The following is a 10,050-nucleotide window of genomic DNA, read 5'->3' on the forward strand; positions in this document are numbered from 1 at the left end:
TAAATTCCTCATCCATTTCAGAATTAATAGTTTTATTTGAAAAAAAAAAAAAAAAAGAAGTGTTATTTCAAAACTGCAAATCAGGCAGAAGAAATTAATCCCAGGTTACACAGTTCCTCTGCAACTATTTTACTTACTCATCTTGGATCTGTTTCTACTTGCAACATTCTTATGGTTTATTAAAGGTCTAATATTTGGGCTGAGATAAAAATTACTATTACAAAAAGCAACGATTACTAACTGCTGTGAAAATAAACTGGCTTGTGTGTAATTTATGGAAAGCAATGACTGTCCAAGCAGGGGATGCTAAAACAATGAACATGAGGTTTGGTTGCTCACTTAAAAATACAAATCAAGAGAAACTGCAAGTATTTCTCAAATAATAGTCTAACTACACAGAGGAATTTGTCCTAGAAAATGTAAGAGATATATTAAATAACTAAACTACAGAGGCACATTTTAAGATGCTAAGTCAAGGTCTTGGGAGTTGCACAATTTTACATTAATGAAGACCCTTCACATTCCCTCCCAGATACCATTCTGGTTACCAATGCTTCTCAATCACTTCCTCTTTTCCCAAAAAATTCTTGTAAGAGACAAAATTGTTTAAAATTCCTTGGATCCAACATTCCTGCTATCAGCTGACAGAATTCCAGCCCAGGTGGAAAAGTAAAATGTGAGATAAAACATGCATTCAGTAGGTTTTCTTTAAAGTACAATAATCTTTACTTCAGAAATACCAAGCAGTGCCCATCATCCACTGCTTCACTTGCTTAGAATTGCAATGACAAAGAGCATTAGTATTTGCTTAAAGAAAGACATTTCCTGCAGACCAAGTAAACCCCTAACAGGTAAGGAAAAGAGAAACCTGAGAGCCAAGAGGGAAAGAGCAGGTCATTCCACTGGTTTCTTTTCTTAAACATGAACTACCCTTAATTAAAGAAGGATCGACTTACACAACTGACAGAAGTACAGCTGTATTGACTTTAGGTACACTACCAGACTGGTTATCACGGGAAAGGAGGGTTGTACAGTAGTCAAATACATACAGAGGCTCTGCCATTTTGTCTGCACCAAGTTCAGAATATTAACACAGAATAAAATTATGTAGCTTAGAGAGCCAATTTATTTTTGCCAATAGTACTGGCAAAATAGAAAGTGAGATTCTCCAAGAAACAAACAGTTTTTGCTCAGTAATTCTTAACTAGTATTTCCTCAAAACCACCACATCCCTCGAGTTAGGTCTCCAGCTCCCAAATTCCACGTGTTTAACACAAACTTCTCTTATCCTGCATACCTCCTTCTAAAAACTGCTGAATTGAAGACTAAATGTAATTTAAGCATACAATCTCAAGCATTCATACAGTTAAAAAAAGCAGTGAAAGATGATATGTTTTCATAGCCTGTGGACTAAAACCACTGCTGAATTTTATCAAACTAATTACCAATTGTACACCAAATAGGAAGACTTAATTTAGTCCTTTAAATAGACACAAAAAAAAAATCAAAATTATATACCCTAAAACAATAGTTTGGAAATAAACTACCTGGCAATGCAATACTTGCATGTTCCTTACCGTGATGACATCATGGATACTACAATTTTCTCATACTCTGTAACTCCAGTCACAAAGGAAAAGCTTGGCATGAATTCTATGCACTCAAAACTATGCCATCAGAGAGCAAGAAGATAGACTCATGCTCCATCAAGGAAAAAAACAATCACCACCACACATTTTGTAAAAGAATATTGGCAGTATATACGTGGGTAGCTGAAGCAGCCAAACTTGACCTATATCCACTACAGAAATAAGATGATGTTTGTAAAAATAAAGCACAGTGTAACCTGACTCACACTCACAGTCACACCTTGACAGATGCGGGTACATTCTGGACCAAGGCCACTGGAGCACAAAAACGAGTGTAAAATTCTCATTTTATACCTGTGAAATCTGGATCCTTGTAGAACTCAGTCCATGAAGACCGAGAAAGTAAAAATTCTCATACACTGATGTTAGAAGTCAGTTAGATGGGCATCCCCAACTACTCTGTCTAGAACAGTATATGGTTTAGGAAAGACACAAAGTGTCCTGAAACACCCAAGTTTTGAGAGAAAATATCAACAGCAACACAGCAAATATCCACTAGGACCAGACAGCTTGCTTTTTTCTTTAAATTCCAACTCTAGGAACTTCTCAGCTGAACAAAAGTTCTACTTACTATCACTCCACTGGAAAACATAATCTTGCTATATAAATACCAGATTCAGAACCACTGTATGAACCTGGAATTTTCTGGTCTCAAATGCCTGAAGTGTACTATCAAAATAAACATCACATGTTGCTGCTCTCATTTAACAGAAAAAAATTCAGACCCCAACACATCCTGGTGCAAGGCAATGCAAGAACAAAAATATGGGAGCAAGACCTCGCCAAATCCATCAGATATTTATTCACAAACATCTACATTTGATTGTACGAAGAAAGTACTGAGCCACACTCCAGTAAGTAGGGAAATCTGCACCTCCTTAAATCCTGACCCTAGGGACGTTGGAAAGGATAAGCCTCGTTTTTCTCACTAAGGAACAGGACAGCAAGAACGACTAAAAAAGATGGCACAGATTAAACTAAATGCGACACTAAAGTGGGATCATCTGGACCACGCAGTAACCTCACCTCCTGAATGCGCCTGCGGGCCCTCTGGAGCACCTCCTCGTACCCCTTCTGTCGCAGCTCACTCAGACTCTCGTAATACTCTTCGGGGTCGTCGGTCTCGGTGAAGAGCACCTGCGAAAGGATCTTCCAGCCACAGGTATCCAAGCTGTGAACCAAGTAAACTTGCAGCTTGTAGCAGAGAGCGTCCATCTCCTGCTCGGATAGTTCCGGTGCTCCGAAAAGCACCGTCCACATGCCCGAGGGCTCCTCGGGGAAGGCAGGCAGGTAGGGCTCCAGCTCCGAGTTCACCGAGCACAGCTGCTGGTGCACGGCCCGCAAGTCTTGAAAGGAGAACAGGCCGGCCCAGCTGCACTCCTCCCCCGCCGGCTCCGTGTCGGGAGCGCCCAACTCGCTCGCCCGAGGCGGCGAGGGCGGCAGCGACAGCGCGGCGGCCACGTCCTCCTTCCCCAGCTCCAGCACTTCGATCTCCTCGGCGGCACCTGCCGCCTCCGGGCCGCGCTGCGGCCTCCGGGCCGGGCTGCCCTTGGGGCGCAGCGGGCTCTTGGGCAGCGCCTCGGCCCGGGCATGGGCGCAGCCCCGGGGCGGCCCCGGGTCCCTGCGCACCGCGGGGCCGCCAGCCTTGGGGACGGCTCCGGCCTCGGGGCCGCCGCGGCGCAGCTCACGGGAGCCGCTGCGCTGGCGCTGCGCCGTGCGGTTGTGGCAGGTGATGGCGAACTTGCCCTCGATCTCGTTCCAGGCCACGATGAAGGCGAACTTGTGCTTCTCCCGCTCCTGGAAGGCGTGCGGCCTGACGGCCACCCAGTCGGCCTCCAGCGTTTCCTCTAGGGCGAAGGCGGACATGGCGCTGCGCGACTCCGCACACGGGCACACGCCGCCCGCCCTCCGCGCTCCCGTCCCGTCAGCTGCTCCGCAGCCCCGCACCGCCTTACCGCCCACCACCAGCCATCTTAGCGGCCGGGGTACAAGGGGGAGGGTGCGCTGCTTCCCCACCGGAGCGACGAGGGAGGAAGGGCGCACGGGAATCACCTCCTCCGCTCCCCGCGCGGGTCCCACCGGTCACCAACGCGGACAATGCGCGGCGCCCCCGCGCAAGCACCGCGCACGCGTCACGTGGGGCGGGATCTGTTTACAAGCGGCGGCGCTGCGGCAACTTCGCTTTGGTCCCGCCCCCCGCGCGGCCTGCGGCAGGCCCACCCCCCGCGGCGCCTTCCCCCATTGGCGGAGGGAGGCGGGCGGAGCCTAGCGCCTCGGCCGCGCCGCGGAGCCGCCACGCTCGCTCTCCCTCGGTGGGCGTGGCAGGGCGACACCCCGCCCCTTCGCTCGGAACCCAAACACTGCCGTTCGAGCTCCCTCGCGCTGCGCCGTGCGGAGGGGCCGCTAGGGGGCGGTGCGGCGGGGGCTGTGTGGGGACCGTGCGGCGGGGGCGGAGCGAGGGAGGCGGCGCGGGGCCGGAATGGTTCAGTGCCTGTTGTGTTCGCTGTTTCTGACTGGCGATTGAAGCAAAATACTTAAAAGATTACTTGTCGGGAGCGCCTAGCGGCACGCCGTGCAGCACGAGTTTGCACTCCCGGTAAGTCTGCAATAGAGTGCAGCTTCTGTGGCGAGTCCTGGCGACAAGGGCATGTTCCGAAATAGCTGTCTTGAGGCAGTTGCATACTTTATAACTGAAGGAAACTGCGCTGAGACCTCGCGTTTTGTGCTCACACTCTGGGAATTTTCAGTGTCTGCAGTGCTTTCCCAGGTTGCCAGTTTTATTGCAAAACACGTAGGTTTCAGTGAGGTTGGACAGACAATTCTCACAAGCTTGTCTTGAAAGGAATGATTCTGTGATTCTGAGCTCAAGGGAAGTTCTTTCCTGGTGCCCTTTGGGATATCCCATTTCTGCTTATGTACAAGTGAACAAAAATACTTCTTACAAAAACAAACTGAAAATATTTGCATCAAAAATAAGATTAGTGGACAATATGCATTGGCCCATATGGTGGGTTGACCTTTGCTGGATGCCACTTTATCAGTCTCCATTTTCAGTTTTTCTCTCTCCTGAAAAAAGGGTAAAAGGTAGGATGGAAAACAACCAGTAGGTTCAAATAAGGTAGTTTACTGAAGCAAAAGCAAAAGGTTGCATGCAAGCCAAGGAAAAAGACAGATTTCATTCTCTACTTACCAGCAACAACTGATGTCTGGGCATTTCCTGGGAAGCAGCGCTTCAGCATATTTAACTGTTGCATCTTGTGTTTTCCATTACATCAGGACGCACCAGATTACGCAAATCCCATAATATTCTAGCAGAATTAATTATTAGTATTAAACAGCTCTCTGTAGGGATGAATAAAGACTGCAGGAGCTTGCATAATGAAACCATCCACATCAATCATGGTCAGAGAAAGAGAGATGTATTCCCTCATCATCCCCACAAGATAGCTCCCCCAGCATGGCAAAGCCATCAATGTAAGGGCAAATGACAGAGTCATTGTTTGTGTAAATTTGTTCCTAAACTTCACAAAATAAAGAGATAAGCAGCTCACAAACTTAGTGTTCTGTAGGGGAGCTTGCTACATAACAACCACAATAATGATAGCATGCATGATATAAAACTGCCATTGCCTTGCCTCATATCAGAAGCCATAAAGAACTGTGGTGGCTTGACCTTGGTAGGTCAAGGTAGCCACCAACTACTTTATTACTCCCCCTCCTCAGCTGAACAGGGGACAAAGATTAAAATGGAAGACAATTTGTGGGTTGAGAGCATTTTACTTAAGCAAAAGCAGAAGGCTCCATGCACACAAGCCAAGGAAAAAGACCAAGATTTTATTCACTATGTCACATCAGCAAGTGATGTCAGGCCACTTCCTGGGAAGCAGGACTTCAGCACAAATAACCATTGCTCTGTAAGGCAAACATAAATAACAAATGAATCCTCCTTCTTCCTCCTTTGCTAGCTTTTACATTTTTTATGTTTTATGATATTTTATATCCTATGGTATTAAATACCCCTTTGGTCTGTTTGGGTCATCTGGCCTGTGTCCCCTTCCAAAATCTTGCTCACCCCCAGCCTACTGATGAGGGAGCAGAATGTTGGGAAGACAGTGCTGGTGCTGTGCCAGTGCTGTACAGCAGAAGCCAAACACTGGTGTGTTATCAACACCTCTGTAGCTACCAGAGCAAAGCACAGCACTGTGAAGGCTGCTGTAAGGAAAATTAACTTCATTTCAGCTGGACCAAATACACCCCATCAGTGATATTGTTGTCGGGCTCCAAATTAGAGCAAGCACAAAGGAAATAAAAAAAATTCATTAGAATTTGCCAGGAAAGCCAGAATGAGTCACAACCTTTTTCTAAAGTTACTGTATTGACTGTCATCCTGTCCTTGGAGGCTGAAGTATTTGAGAAGGGCCTCTGGCAGTTCAGACATTTCTCTGGACATTAACCAAGCAACCTCATGTGTGCAGGAGAATGGAGGTTAGGCTGAAAGTCCTAGCTGTTAGAAAAAAGGAGGGAACTATGGCTCAGCATCCCAAAGATGTACTATCTCTCCCTACATGTCCAGATTTAAGAAAATTTAACATGGATCGAATATGTTTCATCAGACAAAGGATGAGACTCCTGGTGTTTTAGGTTCACTAGTGTGGAGGCTGAGGTCTTCTGGCTGTTCTCAGACTGCAAAGGTGCAAACTGGTATGATTTAAAGCAAGAACTAGGTAAATGTAACATTTAGGAGCTGGCTGAAAACTCGTGTGGAATCACTTACGTACAATCGAGTCTCTGATAGGCCTCTTTTCAGGCATAGAAAAGCCATTCCATCAGCTCTCAATAGCTGTCATACTTTACTAAAATTGTACCCCTACAGAAAGGGACCTGCAAGGAAATAAGTTTTTAAAATTACATTATCAATAAGCATTGAGTAGCCTTCGTAGTAGCTTCTGTATTGGGGAACATCTATAAATCTTTATTCATAAAAATACAGGCAAGTCTTTTCAGATGTTAGTGAATTTTTTTAAAGGGTGGTTAAAGGAAAACCCCCACTGATTGTTCCTGAATAAACCAGCAAAAAATTAAAATTGCATTTTAAAAGACCTAGATTGCCTGCAGTTTGTGGTGGGGTGTACTAGACTGTTCATCATTAAAGAGAAGTGGGTTAGGTAGCATTCCATCCACCTGAGTTGCTGCTTCACATATCTTAAAAAGATTATATGTTTGCAGAAACTGAAAGAACTACTGGCAAGTGTCTCTGAAAAAAACCCCAAAGCTTTCTGGAGAGAAGGTAACTGCTGCCATGCTGCTGCTGAGAGCATGACACTGCAGCACATGGGGATCCTGCCACTATCATGGAAACTGCATGCCTGAGAGGTGTGGTTACCTTGCCAAGAGGGCTGTTGGAAGTAGCATCAAGCGAGCTTATTATGTTTATAGAGCTGAAGCTTTTTGAGGGTGTGTTGGTTTTGCACAGCCTGGATTTTGTAGTGGCGAGCCACAGAGGTGGCTTCTGTGAGAAGCTACCAGAAACTTGCACCATGTCTGGCAGAATCAATCCCTGATGGCTCTGAGGGAGCCATCCCTGCTGGCCAAGCCTGGGCCAGTTAGAGATGTTATTAATGCCTCTGTGATTACATATATAAGAAGAAAAACAAAACAAAGTGGGCACAGTTTTTTCTTGCCAGAGAAGAGCACGAGGTGAGAATGTGTGGGAAACAACATGGAGACTCCAAGGTCAGTGGAGATAGAGGGGAGGAGGTGCTCCAGGTGCCAGAGCTGAGATTCCTCTGCAGGCCATGGTGCAGACCATGGTGAGGCAGCTGTGCCCCTGCAGCCCTTGGGGATCCTCAGGGATGCAGAGATCCACCTGCAGCCTGTGGGGGAGGTGCCCATGCTGGAGCAGGTGGATGCCTGGAGGAGGCTGTGGTCCAGTGGGAGACTCCATGGAGAGAAGGGCCTCTGCTTCCAGGCTGGAGCAACCTGTCCTTGGAGGACTGCACCCCGTGGAAGAGTGACCACGCCACAGCAGTAGTTTGGGAGGACTGCAGCTTATGAGATTGGAACCATGCTGGGGAAGTTCATAGAGAACTGTGTCCTGTGGGAGGGACCCCACGGCCTCACAGGGGAAGGACTCCTCTCCCTGAGCAGCAGTAGGAAACCTTGGGTGATGAACTGACCAAAATCCCCACGCCCTGTCTCCCTGTGCTGTCAGTGGGAAGGAGGGAGTGTTTGGGGGGGAAAAGGTGTTCTTTAAGGGCTTATTTTACCTCTCATTATCATCTTATTTTGTTAGCAATAAACTCAATTGTACCTCTAAGCTGAGTCTATTTTGCCCTTGGAATGTTTTTTCTCCTGGTCCTTATCTCAACTCATGAACCCTTTGTTAATTTTTCTCTCTCCTCTGCCCAGCTGTGACAGGGGAGGGTGAGCGGGCAGCTTTCATGGGTGCCTGGCATTCAGCCAGTGTCAAACTATGAGAGGGCCACATAGTCGCTAGTGAGCTGAAATGTAAAGTTAGGAATTCAATTGATGTCCTATTTCTTCGTAAGAAGTGGGTCAAATGCCAGAACTTTTAAGGCAGGGAGTACTTTGAGTCATTGCTGTTCCTGGGCAGTGATATTTAATAAAATCTTGAACTAGTGATACAGCAAAGAGTAGGTTTGTAAATTTCCAGGAGTTTTCTGCTTTTTCTGCCTAGCAGTATAATTTCACTGAGCCTCTATTTGCTGGTTCTATCAGTGTGATCTCAGTTCAGGCTGGTGTTGGAAGAGCAGGGAAACTATAGAATCCAAATGCGGCAGAAAAAGTGACCTCCCTAGGCAGATCCATACATAATAAATGCAAAACTGAGCTGGCGATGTGATGAAATCCTATGGAACTTCACCTATACATTTACTGGCACATGTGTGAGGTAGATTAATAATTGCCAGGTGTAAAAGCTTTGATTAACCTGAACCTTTGCAAAATGATGTCACCTGATGTTGCCAAAATTGTCTTTTGCATGCTGATGTTGTGAACAGGAATAGAAATATTCCTGTATGTGTTTATACAAGCATTCCAGCACATGGTGTGTGATTCCTGCAGCATGCTGCAGGCTGAGCTGAAATTACACCCATCTGGATCTGAATCCTTGACTACCTTGGATAAAGTAACTTTAGTACAAAATGTTCATGAGAAACAAGGCCTCATCTGGGAAGCCTGGTTTAAGGTTTGATCAATTCCAAACACCTGCTATGGAAAAGTGATTTCTGCCTGAATACAGACTGTAGAGTCTCAGTTAACTAGTTATCTCAGTCAATGCATTTTCTTTTGGCAATTGAGATGAAAGAGGGAGGTAATTCAATAGTGTGCTTCAAAGAACTGTAGCATCAAGACAATGTTTAAGTGTCCTGAAATTGCTATTAAGTATTGTGCTTAACATAGCTGTGATGGACAAGCATTTTTAGTAGTTTTCTGTTGATAGTGTGATTCAAATTTTAGTGTGGGCAAGCCAAATGTCAACATCTATTTGTTGTTGGTTGGAGTCCTTTTTTTATTCTCGCAAAAGTTTTAATAGTGTTTCTGTGATTCTGTTTGTGTGAAGTGAAACAAGAAACTGGCTGCATACAAGCACTGTTGGTTTTGTGATGTCTTAGTAGCAACGAAACACCCACCCAAAAGCATACTTTCTAGTAATGGTTGTATCTGCACTTGAGATTATGGAAGTACCCATCCCTAACAGCTTCAATTGAAAACATTTCAGGTAGTTTCCAGGGACAAGGATTTGCATTGTACAGCAGTACCAGTATAGCTACAGTGCATGTGATAGCCCATCCATTTCATGGAGGACAGCTGTATACTTTGGGTATTTATGCTGGCTCTAAACTAAAGAACTTTCTGCAACCAAGTATTATTGCATTTGTAGAACATGTGGAGTCATAACTGTATGGTAGGCTTTACAAATGTGTGATGAACTGAACATGTAATGTAATCTCTTGCTTACTGCTGAGAGGGCACAGTAGTTTAAGTATAAATTTTCTTTCCTTTGAAATTATGGTTCATAAAAGTTAATCTTCTTCCTTCTGTTCAAACAAGTAAGTACACTGGCAAGGTCAGTTTGTCTGTTCAAATAAAAGGCACAATTAACTTAATATAATGTTGATAAATACTCAAGAATCCCTCTTTGTAAGATCAGATGATGCAAAACCCAAAGTTAATAACTTAAACGTGCCATTTAACTAGTTTTTACTCTAAGTAATTAGAATTTTACTAAATTGCATTAAAGATATCTGTAGACTTTGTGGTAGATAGAAAACATTTTTCAGCAAGAGAGAAAATTGGAACATTCATTTCTTGGAAGCTGGATGCTTTGCAAGTGGTGTTTCTTAAAGCTCTTTTAGTGGTTTACAAAGCAATTTGTCAA

General features: G+C 45.2%; 1 protein-coding gene across 3 annotated transcripts in view; it reads right to left on the bottom strand.

The window, feature by feature from the left end:
- The window catches only part of JMY (junction mediating and regulatory protein, p53 cofactor), a 64,034-nt gene extending 60,175 nt beyond the window's left edge, over nucleotides 1–3,859 (bottom strand). For all 3 annotated transcript variants that reach the window (XM_038125008.1, XM_038125009.1, XM_038125007.1), the window contains exon 1: nucleotides 2,676–3,859. In XM_038125008.1, the coding sequence (XP_037980936.1) occupies nucleotides 2,676–3,515 (840 nt within the window). In that variant the 5' untranslated portion in view covers nucleotides 3,516–3,859. The remainder of the gene's footprint in view (nucleotides 1–2,675) is intronic.
- Between the last annotated feature and the right edge of the window lie 6,191 nt (nucleotides 3,860–10,050).

This window comes from Motacilla alba, chromosome Z (genome assembly GCF_015832195.1).
Source record: "Motacilla alba alba isolate MOTALB_02 chromosome Z, Motacilla_alba_V1.0_pri, whole genome shotgun sequence".
Taxonomy (NCBI): Eukaryota; Metazoa; Chordata; class Aves; order Passeriformes; family Motacillidae; genus Motacilla; species Motacilla alba.